The 13610-nt window shown below is 39.6% G+C and overlaps 1 protein-coding gene across 1 annotated transcript in view; it reads right to left on the bottom strand.

Moving 5' to 3' along the window:
• Positions 1-321: 321 nt before the first annotated feature.
• The window catches only part of LOC136004340 (homer protein homolog 1-like), a 111590-nt gene continuing 98301 nt past the window's right edge, over positions 322-13610 (bottom strand). The window contains exons 4-6 of the mRNA XM_065660771.1: positions 9988-10080; positions 6629-6771; positions 322-869 (exon numbers count right to left, since the gene is read on the bottom strand). Of these exons, the coding sequence (XP_065516843.1) occupies positions 830-869; positions 6629-6771; positions 9988-10080 (276 nt within the window). The 3' untranslated portion in view covers positions 322-829. The remainder of the gene's footprint in view (positions 870-6628; positions 6772-9987; positions 10081-13610) is intronic.

The raw sequence follows: 13610 nt of genomic DNA, 5'->3' as shown, positions 1-13610 counted from the left end.
ATTTTCAAAACCCAACTGTATAAAGCTTGGAGCAGCCTGGTCTGATCTCATAGTTTACCTTCTCTGAGCAGGAGCTTGGATTAGAGACTTCCTAAGCTTCCTCACAACATGAAATTATCCTGTCATCAGGCTAAACAGCATTCAAAAACAAGAATTAAAAAAAAAGTAAACCACACCCTCAGAACTACTTGGTAAGGAAGCTATACATAACACTATAAAGAACATCCAAATATTAAGATTTGAGTATAAATTCATATTACAAGATGCCACAAAAATTATTAACTTAAAACATTTCTTTAAAGCCAACTTAACGGTTCAGCATAATTCACAAAGTATCTTTATTGTAATATAACTAAAATATTTAAGCTTGTAGAAGTGAGTAGTTATAATACATAAAGCGAAAAACAGATTTCTGCATACAACTTTTAATGAAAACTCAGTGAAGGAACATGGACTAGAAGCAAGATTTTTGTTGGGTTTTTTTCTTTGCTATTACAGCATTGGATTTACATGCAGCATTCTTATATGGTAAGCTTTCTAGACAATAAAATATCTAATATATAAAAATAAGTCTATTTCCACTAAGGCAGTGAAATAAATTTCATATTAAAAACTTGTTTGAATAGAAAAATAGGAATTTTAATGAACAAGCAACAAACATACACATATATATTGTCTAATCAAAATATTATGTAATAGACATTCCAAGTTCAATTAAATTTAGAGGGAACAACTTTACATATTACATGAAAAAATGCTGTAAAAAGTAACAAGTCACAGTTGAAGAACAAAGTTGAAGACTTTCAAGATTTGTTCCAGAAGAATCTTCTTATTTTAAGTTTGATTTCTGAAAGTGTTTTATCCCACAGCTTTTTTTATCCCACAGGTGCCAAAAATGGAAAAAAACTTGTTAAAAACAAATGTACTCTTTTTGAAAGCAAAAGACCAAGTTCACCAATCAGTTATCAAACAGCCCCAAGCAGCAGTTGCTGAGTTTGCCAAACACACTATTTAGCTTTAATATTTGAATTACATTCTAAGGCTAAATAAGCTCAGTATAGTATTTCTTTGGGCTCATTCAGGCCATCAGGAATCGTATACTATGCATCAGCAGGATTAGAATTTACATTTAAAAGACATGTGCAGTCACATTGGAAATGGTAACAAATTTTTTTAGCAACTCTTTTCTCTCCAAATGCCTTTTTACGGTTAACTCTTTTTAGATAGGGGAAAAAAAAACACAATGTAAAGAATGTGGATTTTATTTTTATTTTTTTAACAAAGGAGGTTGTCTGAGGAAACTATGATTTAGTTAAAAAAGTAAACACTTTTTTGTCTTAATCATTTTAAGTATTAGATTTTATTAAGTAGATTTTGTGAGGAAAAAAAATTCCTCAGCTAGCCAGCATTCAGAAAATCAGACTTAAGCAGAGTCTCAGCCAAGACTTTTAAAAATGCTAATGCTAGGCTAAGTTTACATTTTACTTTTATTTAGTTTAGCAATGTTTACCGATGAGAGCAGTGCTCAGCCTATAATATGTCAGACTTCCGAAGTAACATTACTTCATGATTTGACATTAATCATCATAGTTTTTAAAAGGCAAAAAGTTTAATTGCAAGAGTTTATTTTCTGTGCAAGGTTAATATCTTTATCTCTCAAGCAGTTGACTACAGCTACACTGCTTGTAAACAGCATTAGGACTTTCTAGATAAGGATAAATTGAAGCAACTAGACTTTTGCACTATTATGCTCATGGGACATAACATAGCCCCCAACTACCTATGCTAAAACACACAAAGCACTGAGAAGAATGCTTGCAGAAGTGGTCATATCTGGCCAGAGAGGATGTTACAAGAAAATGAAATTGAACATTTTTCGGCATGTGCAGAATAAAAATGACATCTAGTATGATGTAGACTAAAGCATGACCCACAACTCTCATTTTGACCTTGTTAATTCCTTTCAGACCCTTCCAGTTCATACAGACATGAAAACCTCTTCCCTAGATCAGTCTTAACAACCCCCTTCAAACCTTTACCCCTGTCCTCTGCCACAGAGGTGCTCACACTCGGCTAAGCTTCCTGACCCTCTCAGCAGCAACACAGTTCCCACCTCACCAGCCATCATCACTGTGCAGTGCTGTGGTACCTTGTCCAGCCCACAAAGCTCCAGCCTTTGCCCCATGGCTGTCTGGGCTCCTGACAGATGGCCCCACACATACTGCCCTGGGTTCAGCAGTAGCAGTCATTTTTCTCCTTCTTAGTAGCTGGTGCAGTGCTGTGTTTTTGACTGTCAGCCTGGGAACAATGCTGATAACACTGATGTTTTTAGTTGTTGCTAAGTAATGTTTACTCTGACCAAGGACTTTCTGAGTCTCATGCTCTGCCAGGGAGGAGGGGAAGCTGGGAGGAAGCAGAGACAGGACACCTGACCCAAACTAGCCAAAGAGGTACTCCATACCACAGAACATCATGCCCAGGATATAAAGTGGGGGCAGTTACCTGGAAGGGCTAGATCACGGCTCAGGTCAGGCTGGGTATTGGTTGGCAGGTGGTGAGCTGTTGTATTCTCTTCCCTTGTTATTTCCCTTATCATTATTATTATTTGTGGTAGCAGTAGTGTTTTTGTGTTATACCTTAGTTACTAGACTGCTCTTATCTCAACCTGTGAGAGTTACATTATTTCGATTCTTCTCCCCATCCCTCCAGGAGCGGGGGGAGGAAGGGGGGGTAGTGAGCAAGTGGCTGCGTGGTTCTGGGTTGTCAACTGGGCTTAAACTATGACACGTGCCTTGTGCTCCAGCCTACACTGAGGACCACTCCTTTTGGACCTTCACAGGGTAAGTCATGCCAGAGCAGAATACAGCTTTCCTAATCATGAAAGGAATGAACTTGTTACACTAGTGTTATTTCAGTGAAGCATGGTCAGCCTCAGCAACACTCATGTTCGTTATAGCTGAACTCATTGGAAGGAAGACTACACCATCTTTTGTTTTGAAAAGCACCTAGCAATTGATCAACAGCTCCAGAAGTAAAGGCAAATATGTAAAACGCATTGCCATGCACAAGACAACACTCACATACCCTTCCAGTGTTATCCTTCTCATTCAGAAGCACTGGCTATACTTAAACTTTGCTGAAATGCAGGGTGCAGAAGAGGCTAAGCGATTATCAGGAGTTACCAGGGCACACAGCGACAGGGTTCAGTGAGGCAACTCCACTCCATCACACATGGAGTGTCAGCAATACACAGCAGCATCAGAAGGGCAGGGAACAAGGAGGAGTAGAATACTTTTCTGTACCCCTGACACATGAAAAGCCCAGGGAGTCTTCAATGATCATGGTGTAAGGTTTTGTTTACTTTTTTTTTAATATATATATATCAGGGGCAAACAGACTTCCTGCAGAGAGCGCCCTTCCAGCCAGCACAAGCAACTAGGTATGTCTACCTAGTTGCCAATTTAATATTATGAATCATAGAATCATAGAATAGTTAGGGTTGGAAAGGACCTCAAGATCATCTAGTTCCAACCCCCCCGCCATGGGCAGGGACACCTCTCACTAAACCATCCCACACAAGGCTTCATCCAACCTGGCCTTGAACACTGCCAGGGATAGAGCACTCACAATCTCCCTGGGCAACCGATTCCAGTGCCTCACCACCCTAACAGGAAAGAATTTCCTTCTTATATCCAATTTAAACTTCCCCTGTTTAAGTTTTAACCCGTTGCCCCTTGTCCTGTCACTACATTCCCTGACAAAGAGTCCTTCCCCAGCATCCCTATAGGCCCCCTTCAGGTACTGGAAGGCTGCTATTAGGTCTCCACGCAGCCTTCTCTTCTCCAGGCTGAAAAGCCCCAACTTCCTCAGCCTGTCTTCATACGGGAGGTGCTCCAGTCCCCTGATCATCCTCGTGGCCTTCCTCTGGACTTGTTCCAGCAGTTCCATGTCCTTTTTATGTTGAGGACACTAGAACTGCACACAATACTCCAGGTGAGGTCTCACAAGAGCAGAGTAGAGGGGCAGGATCACCTCCTTCGACCTGTTGGTCACGCTCCTTTTGATGCCTCTACAAAAACATGCCCATTTAACCAGCACTAACAGAATTTTGGAGGCATCACTTTCCATCTCTTTCATGCATGTGATACATAGTGCCATTTTAGAGAGCTTTCATTACAGCTAACAAATCCAATCAAAGCAGCTTATTTCCAAACTAAGTTCTACAATCAACTTGAAAAACATAATAGTGCCTGGGAAATAACTGGAATATTTTCAAACATACGTTTTTTAATATGGTAGTTTACCTCTGACTGAGACAGCATTTCTTCACACACACACACACACACGATTCTTTTCTTTCTATACAAAGAAAATGCCAGAAAACAGCTGAATGCATTTTCTGTCTGGGTTAGATAATAGTATATAAATGTCCTCACTTGAGCTTTTCAGAAGTTTTTTTAAAGTAAACAATATGAATGGTTATTTATAATAAAAACCTTATCTACACCAAAATTCAATTAATTTCAAAGTGTTTGGAAAAAATTGCATTTTCTTTGGTAATAGCTCACTAACAAACTTGAAGCTACCTTTATCAAAACAAATTATTCTCATGAGAATCGTTGTGAGAAGTGACCCTCAAAACATGATCATCCTCGTGGCCCTCCTCTGGACTTGTTCCAACAGTTCCATGTCCTTTTTATGTTGAGGAAACCAGAAATGCACACAATATTCCAGGTGAGGTCTCACAAGAGCAGAGTAGAGGGGCAGGATCACCTCCTTCGACCTGCTGGTCACACTCCTTTTGATGCAGCCCAGGATACGGTTGGCTTTCTGGACTGTGAGTGCACACTGCCGACTCATGTTCATTTTCTCATCGACCAGCACCCCCAAGTCCTTCTCTGCAGGGCCGCTCTGAATCTCTTCCTTGCCCAATCTGTAGCTGTGCCTGGGATTGCTCCGACCCACGTGTAGGACCTTGCACTTGTTGTGGTTGAACTTCATAAGGTTGGTATCAGCCCACCTCTCAAGCGTGTCAAGGTCCTTCTGGATGTCACCCCTTCCCTCCAGCGTATCAACCAAACCACACAGCTTGGTGTCATCGGCATACTTGCTGAGGGCGCACTCAATCCCACTGTCCATGTCACCAACAAAGATGTTAAACAAGACCGGTCCCAACACCGGGATTTCCCCTTAGTGAAGCCATGCTGGCTGTCACCAAGCACCTTGTTGTTTTTCATGTGCCTTAGCATGTCTTCCAGGAGAATGTGCTCCAAGATTTTGCCAGGCACAGAGGTGAGACTGACTGGTCTGTAATTCCCTGGGACTTCCATTTTCCCCTTCTGAAAATGGGGGTTATATTTCCCTTTTTCCAGTCGTCGGGAACTTCACCTGACTGCCATGATTTTTCAAATACGATGGCCAGTGGCTTAGCAACTTCATTCGCCAGCTCCTTCAGGACCCGTGGATGGATTTCATCAGGTCCCATGGACTTGTGCATGTTCAGGTTCTTAAGATGGTCTCAAACCAGACCCTCTCCTACAGTGGGCCCAAGGTCTTCATTCTCACAGTCCCTGTGTCTACCTTCCAGGACTTGGGTGGTGCAGTCAGAGACTTTGCCAGTGAAGACCGAGGCAAAGAAGTCATTCAGAACCTCAGCCTTCTCCAAATCCTGTGTAGCCAGTTCTCCCGAGAGCTTCCTCAGGGGGCCTATGTTGTCCCTAGTCTGTTTTTTGTTTGCTACATACCTGTAGAATCCCTTCCTGTTATCCTTAACATCCCTGGCCAAGTTTAATTCTAACTGGGCCTTAGCCTTCCTAACCTGGTCCCTAGCTTCCCGGACAACATCCCTGTACTCTTCCCAGGCCCCCTGTCCTTGCTTCCACTTTTTATAAGCCTCTTTTTTAATTTGAATTTTCCTCAGCTCAAAAACATAATGCATGCTACTGAGTGTTCCATTTACAATAATTTCTAACAGGTGAGATATACTCACCTTAACTCATTATTTGTATCATTAAATTAAAAGTCCTAGCTTTCTTGAACACAGTATGGTATTCCTAGTGCAATGAATTATAATTGTCTGAAGTAGAGCTACATTTCTCTCATGTCTCAAAAAAGGAAAAAAGAAAAATGTTTCCAGATTTCAGAGAACTGTTCAATTAAAGGCTGCTTTAAATTCTATGACCCAAAGCTGTTGTAAGAGTCCCTTTGCTTCCAACATTTCACCAGTGAAAGGCTGACATCCAATCCTATCAGTCATTTAAAGAAAATGAGTGCAAAAATAATTTAATTGGAATATTCTAAGAAGCAGTTAACTTTACTAAGATCTAAACCATTAAAATAATTCTTCCTGTTAAAGAGACACCTGTACTAACCAGTGTTCAAGGGCTCATATTCAGCTGATTAAAATAACGCCCCCAAACTTGCATTCAAAATTATTTCCTCCTGGATTTTTGTGAAAACAAAGATGATATTGCAAATCTGAAAGCAAATCCTTTTTTTTTTTTTTTTTTTAAATCACATAATTAAATGCTTAACTTTGCTAAGTAGAAGCCACAACATGGGAGAAGGTCCCTTTAACAACAAAGGAGATAAGTATCACTTAATCAGGATGTGGGAATGGAATCTGTACCTATGGGTAAATAGCAGTGCATTCTGGGTTGCTTCAGCCCTTGGTTCTGAGTTCTGCATCACTTCCGGCATCACTCTCTCATCATCTGTCCCATTAATACTTTCTGGTGTTAAAGGAGACTGAATATCCCCTCCAGCTAATTCCTTGAGCAAAACAAACAAATGACACATTAGAATTACCAAGTGACCTGCTCTGGAAGGCTATGTGTATATAAGCATTAACATTAATTCTTAAACGAGATATGAAATTTAGACAATATTAATTTGAGGCTCACAGATTTCCAGCATCCCTCATGGTCATATTTCATCATGTGAATTTTGCTTAGAAGTAAATTACCATATAATTAACAATATCTTGCACAAAATACAACTGACCTATGATTTATTTGCAAGTATCCAGCCTTCTGCTTATTACAGACCTCTTACTCTTACCTGATATTGTATTTGGCCCTCAGCCACAGTGGGCAACTATTGACACCCAGGATTCTTATCTCTTACTTTATGTTCTAACACAGTGAAATAAACAATTCTGATATGTTTCAAAATCTAGCTTTCATTTTGTGTATTAACTAAAACAGTGGTCCATTGGTGGTGCATTCAATTTCACCTATGAACCATCTGTAAAGAAAACTTGTTCAGCACAGTCCTTGCAAAACTTTTGTAGACACATTAGCCTGGCCTAGCTCTTGCTGGTCATGGTATTATCTGGGAAGGAGACTACTCCAGTTATACCCAGGCAGCTACTGCTACATAACCAGATACCTGAAAAACTTACTGGCTGTCTTTCTATCAGAAGGCACTGGTGCAGTTTTAATCAGCCTTCATCATGCCAGCATGTACATGTATGTTTTCACCAATAAACCTATTTTCCAATTTCTTGTCACTGAAAAGTACTTCCATTTAAAAAAAACCAGTATGCTGTGCAGCCCACATCCTAAGTTAGAACATTATAGGCTTTTCAGTCCTTGTATGTAGTTTAATTTTAATATTTTCTTTCCTATTATATACTTTTTCAAGTAACATTTCTGCAGGAGAAAAGTGAGTCATATAAGCTAAGTAGCACACCTCAATTTTAAAATGTCTTAGTAAGCTTTTAGTAATCAAGTGGTAATAATTAACTCTAAGATAGAAGAGATTCATTAACAGAATTCAATGGATGTCATGGAGGTGTGTCTATACAGCAGAGTACTGATTGATTTACAGTATTCAGAAGACAGGCTGACAAAATTGTGGTTGTTCTGTTCAGCCTGGAGCAGCCTTCCAATATCTGAAGGGGGCTTACAAGGATACCGGAGAGGGACCCTTCATCAGGGACTCTAGCGATAGGATAAGGGTTAATGAGTTTAAACTGAAACAGAGGAAGTTCAGGTTAGATATAAGGAAGAAGTTCTTTACTGTGAGGGTGGTGTGGCACTGGAGCAGATTGCCCAGGGAAGTTGTGAATGCTCCATCCCTGGCAGGGGAGATAAAACTGCTACTTAATGTTATTAAACTGAAGCACAAGCACAGTCTCTGGAAGGCAGCTCCTCTTCCCAGCTCTTTGACACCACATAGAAAGTGAAAGAACAGCAATCTCAGAAGAAAATGCAAAGTATCTGAATATGGTCTTGATTTTACAAGACCTATTTTTTTTACAAGGTCTAGTTTTGAGCCTCCACTTGTAGCCTTCAACAAATTTAGAAGGATAAGGCATTTTGAAAGCCAATACTGATTCTGATCCTATATCTATAAGAAATGTTGCCCTTGACTTTGAGACTTGAGCAGAAGGAAAAACCCATTTTTTTTTAAGAAAATAAGATCTGGCTGTCATGATCCCCTTCCACAAAGCACTGGTGTCATTTAAAAAATATATTGTTGTTCAATGTTTTCATTACACTTTATATTAAGCATTTGAAGTACAACAATTGTAAAAATTTTGCTTTTATTCTACTGTATTTCTCACACAGTGAGAGATATCTCACTCTACAAATTGAATCAGTGAGTAATATGAAGTTATATTAAAACATTTTAATAATGCTTCAAGTTCTATGATATTTAGCATTCATCAAGTTATACAATGCACACACACAAGTGTCTCCATTCTGCATCTCTTTATTGAAAAGCAGAAAATAATTAGTTTTCACTGATTTATTACACAGATGTAAACTTATTTATAATATAATTGTAAATTAGTTATTTTATAAATATAAATTGTTGCCTACTTTCAGGAAGAATATAATTTTTTATACTCAAAACTATTATCTTGTGTTAATACTTTAGAAGTCAAAATTAAATCTTGATTTTTGCAGAACAATTTTACTGAACTGAAACTGAAATAAAATTGTCAAAGGAGAGCAGAGTTGGCAAGATAATCAGGCACATGAATTATTTTATACAAATTATGTGAATTATGTGGGTTTTGTCTATTATTATTCCCTGATTTGATAAACAATTTCCACTTCCATTAAAGGCATTATGGACCCAAGAGTTTCTCTGTTATTTCCTTCCCTTCCCAAACTACACTAGATGTTCTAAAAAACATATACCACATCCCACAAAATCTGGCTTGCTTGTATCTTAAAGCTAACATTCCTACAACACTATTATTAGATACATAAAGCCAGAGTAATTAGTTTTGCCTTCAGTATTGCTTAAAATAAAGCAAATAGCTACACATGCAGCCAGAAACACTGAAGGGGTGGGGCATAAAAGCCTCATGAAATTTATTTTTTCAAAGCAAATTCAAAGTATCCATCTTCAAGTAAATTAATTTTAGGCATGACTAATTTAAATATGACTGTATTCATTTATCTTCCTGTTAGGCTTATATTAACCCAGTCCATGTTTTGAGATATCTTTTACAAACTCTTCCAGCATAGGTAACTGCAATAAAACACCAGAACCCACATGTGAATCTGTCACCTTCCTTCAACACATTTCACAAGTGAATACTACAACAGCAGAAAATAAGTAAAAACAGTTTGCTGCTTTAACTTCAATATTTGTTGCAATGGTTCTTATATAAAGCCCTTTACAGTGCATCGCTTGAAGTTTCATAGATGCAATAAGAAAAAAAACGAAAGGTCTTTACTATAGATTTACTTACATAACTGCTCACCATCTTTACTCATTTTCTGGGGAAAGCTCAAAGAAAGGGATGGGAATAAACAAAAGGCCAATTTTATATAAAAGCAAGCCCCTTTGCCATTTCTACAGTGTATATTAAATGCATTCTTAAGACTTCTTGACACTTCTAGATGACTGCTGAGAGCATTCAGGGAAACTGTGAAGTACCCTGTTCATTTTTAATACAACATGTATAAGATATGGTAAGCAGCACAGGCTATAAAGTACTAGCTGGAATCAGGCAATAAGACTCACTTGAGAGGGTGTACTTGTTAGCTCCATCTTTTCTTGGGATTTTTCCTTTGCTAGTCGTGCAGCTTCTTTGAATTCCTGAAATTTTTCAGCAAACTGAAGGTACATGTTAAAAAAAAAAAAAGGATAAAGAGAAAGCGTAGGCATGAAGTAGCTATATTACATGCAAAACAGAATGCTGTACTTAAAATTTTAAAGTCAAATTCTTTTAGTAAGATTTTTAATTTTTTTTTCCTTATTAGATACTCATTTAAGAGAGTAAAACAGCGATATACCTTTCAGACATAATGTACACTGTTCATATGACAGGAAAATTACGATGCAACAAAGGTTAACTTGTTGCTGATAGTGCTAAAAAACCCACATCATATATGACTAATAATAGTGATAAGCTGCCTTGCACAGCTGCTTTCAGATTCAGGTTTTACTATCTTCCTGACACCAAATTATCTGGTTCTGAAGCCTATTGTGGTTACTATTAGCCTAGAGACTTCAATGGGCTTCATTCTTTCATGACAAACAATACTAATTTCTTACCATATTTTAACAGCATTTATGATTTCAGTAGCTAATTAAGAAAGCAGTAGTGGGAATATTGAGTCAAGTTTATTTCTTGATTGTTCATTGACATGAATCAAGTTAAAGAAAAAGTTAATTGAACTAAACACATATACTGAACACTAAATTCAAGAATTTCACACTGAACTTCCATATGAAACTTGATTTCTCTGCTAAATGTACCTCTTCCAGAAAATAGCCAAAGCAGCAATTTAGAAATACATGCATAGATTCTCTGGCTAGATATAAATTTTGCTTCATAGGTCTCAGCTTGGCACTACACTTATTGCTGTAGTAGCCAAGCATTCATTTTTGCTTGCTACTGCTTTTATACAGAACATGATCTTATTATAGTCTTAAGACTGAAACATTGGAAACTTCATCAACAGCTTCTAAATCTCTCCAGCAGCAGCATACAAAAGGATTGTTTTGCACTGCATGTATTTAGAAGGGATGAAGGCTACCTTTGTGTGACATAATCTTCTCATCTATCTATTAAAGGCTATAGCCTTTAAACTACTTCTCTTGGTAGGCTGGCTATTAGTATTTGAGGAAGTATCATTTCTCTCCACTGGTATCCTGTATTTCAGCTGTCAGGTTATTTAAAAGCATATGTTTCCTGAATGTAGGAGGAAACAAAATATACCATCCTGAAACTCCAATTCAGCATCAAAAAATGTCTCAGAACACATAAAATTGGCAACAGATCACCAGAAGTGGATGATACTCATTTAAGAGTTGTAGATAGACCTCAAAATCTGATGGATAGCCTATTATTTAAATCAGCTTAAGAACCAGAGGACTGGTAAGTGAGAAAACATGATGCTAAGGTTTAGAATGGCTGAAGACATACAAGGCAAAAAAATGATTTTCTGTATCACAGTAGTAGAAACTGCAAAAAAAAAAAAAAAAAGAAGAAAAGATAACATTCTAAGAAAAAGCCAACAATGCTAAGATAGACAAAATTTTCACAAATTTACTAGAATTCCTTGAGGCAATCTTTTGATAAAATTCTTAAATAAAAAACATGAGATCTCATGGTATGAAAGGAAGGGTTCTCTGGAGGATTAATAATTTAAGGAAACGATGGGAAAATTGTGGAGGGGGACTAAAAGAGGATCTCCCAAGTACCTGTGATGGTCCTTTTAGCATTTAGCATAATCTTAAATTATTTGGAATAAATGAGGCCAACCCACAAGCAAGGTCTTCAAGGAGAAACTGTCCCAGCAGCACACAGTGGTGCAAAAAAGAACAGTGCCTCTGTTAAGGGGCACTGGGGCACCCATCTACCAGCCTGACAGGAAGTCACAAGATGCATGCTGCCTTCCAGGAGCTACGGTCTGAGATATTGCCAAGAGGGTGCCACAAGAGATGTTGACAAGAAGCTGTCAAGAGCACAGACTACTATCGACCGATAGTCCTTCATGTGGGAATAACACTGCAGGCTGGAACCTGGACAGAATCAGGCATGACTACAGAGCCCTGGGGGTGCAAGTGAAAAGTATTGGTGCCCAAGTTATCTTTTCTTCCATTTTACCAGTTAGAGGAAAGGGCGCAGCCAGAATAAACATATAATGCAAATCAACTTCTGGATTTGTAGCTGGTGCGTTTTTTGGCTTTTATGACAATGGGACATTCTTCAATGACTATAGCCTGTTAGAGAGGGATGGGATCCACCTGTCTAGAAGAGGAAAGGGAATCTTTGGCAGCAGGCTGACCAACTTGGTGAGGTGGGCTTTAAACTGAAGGACTCAGGGTGTGGGGTCCAAAGTGGCAACACTCACGACATTGCAACCAACTGGGGAATAAGCCAGGCCAACCAGAGCAGCAACAAATGTTCTTTATCTGCCTCTCAAGATGAGAAACAGAAGACCAACCACCTCAAGTGTATGTATAGCAGTGCACACAGCCTGGGGAACAAACAGGAGGAATATGAGCTCTATGCCCATTCAGAAAGTTATATCATAGGAATAACTGAAACATGGTAGGATAACTCACATGACTGGAGGATCATGAGGGATAACAATAGGCTGTTTCATAAAGACAGGCAGGGAAGAAGAGGATGAGGAGTTGAGTTGCACTTTATGTTGAGAACCTTGAATGTACAGAAGTCAACTACAGCAATTGTGGAAGCCCTATTGAATGCCTCTGGGTCAAGATCAGAGGGGTCATCTCCAAGGGGGATCTTATAGTAGACATCTGCTGCCAAACCAAGACGATAAGGCCAACAAAGCAATATTTGGGTCACTTAAGCAAGCCTCAGCTCAACAGAACTTGGTTCTTATGTGTGACTTCAAGTATCCATTGCTGAGGTGAGTAGCTTGAGAGAGGACGCCTTCAACATCTGAGCAGGGGGAAGCTCAGCATCCAGAAGCCTCAATTCAGAGCGGCAAAAGCCACCGAGGGAGCCTCAAGTCCTCGACAGGACTTGCCCAGGAGCTGGCAGCTCAGCTGATGCGAGCAGTTGACTCACGCCAGGAGGGACGGTACCAGCCCCGACTGGTTAAAAACCCACCCCAGGGAGCATGAGAGACCAGGAGTGCGGCATGGCAGTTTGCACAGGCAGGCAAGCACTCGCCTTATGACCAGGGCCAGGTGTGGGAGCTCTGCTCTCGCTGCCACGGCTGTGGCCAGTGTAGGCACCCAGACAGAGCGGATGAGAGGAGAGGCTGCAGCGTGGAGCTCAGAGTGTAGAGGGTGCCTGCACTGGTCTCTTGAGGCGAGGGTGCACAATGGGCAGGGCTGCACTCGTGCGCCCTGGTGGAGGTCCTCCTGCAGCAGGTGGCTGAGCTGTGGGACTCTGTCAACAGGCTAAAAGATGTCAGGGAAGCTGAGAAGAAGCAGGACTGCTTGCTCCAGGCCCAAACTGTGCAGGGCCCTCAAGCGTCCATTGTAGCTCATGGAGGTGAAGAATAGGGTTGATTGAAGAATAGGGTGGATTGAAGAGTAGGGTTGATTGAAGAATAGGGTTGTAAATAAGTAACTTCAAGGGCATTAGGCTTTGTTAGCAACTATAGAGAAAAGGAAATTATTAAGATTAGCTTTGCCAGAACCCCCTGGTGGTTACT

Source organism: Lathamus discolor, chromosome W (assembly GCF_037157495.1).
Source record: "Lathamus discolor isolate bLatDis1 chromosome W, bLatDis1.hap1, whole genome shotgun sequence".
Taxonomy (NCBI): Eukaryota; Metazoa; Chordata; class Aves; order Psittaciformes; family Psittacidae; genus Lathamus; species Lathamus discolor.
Note: the sequence above shows the minus strand (reverse complement) of the source record. Positions and strands in the feature narration are given on the sequence as shown.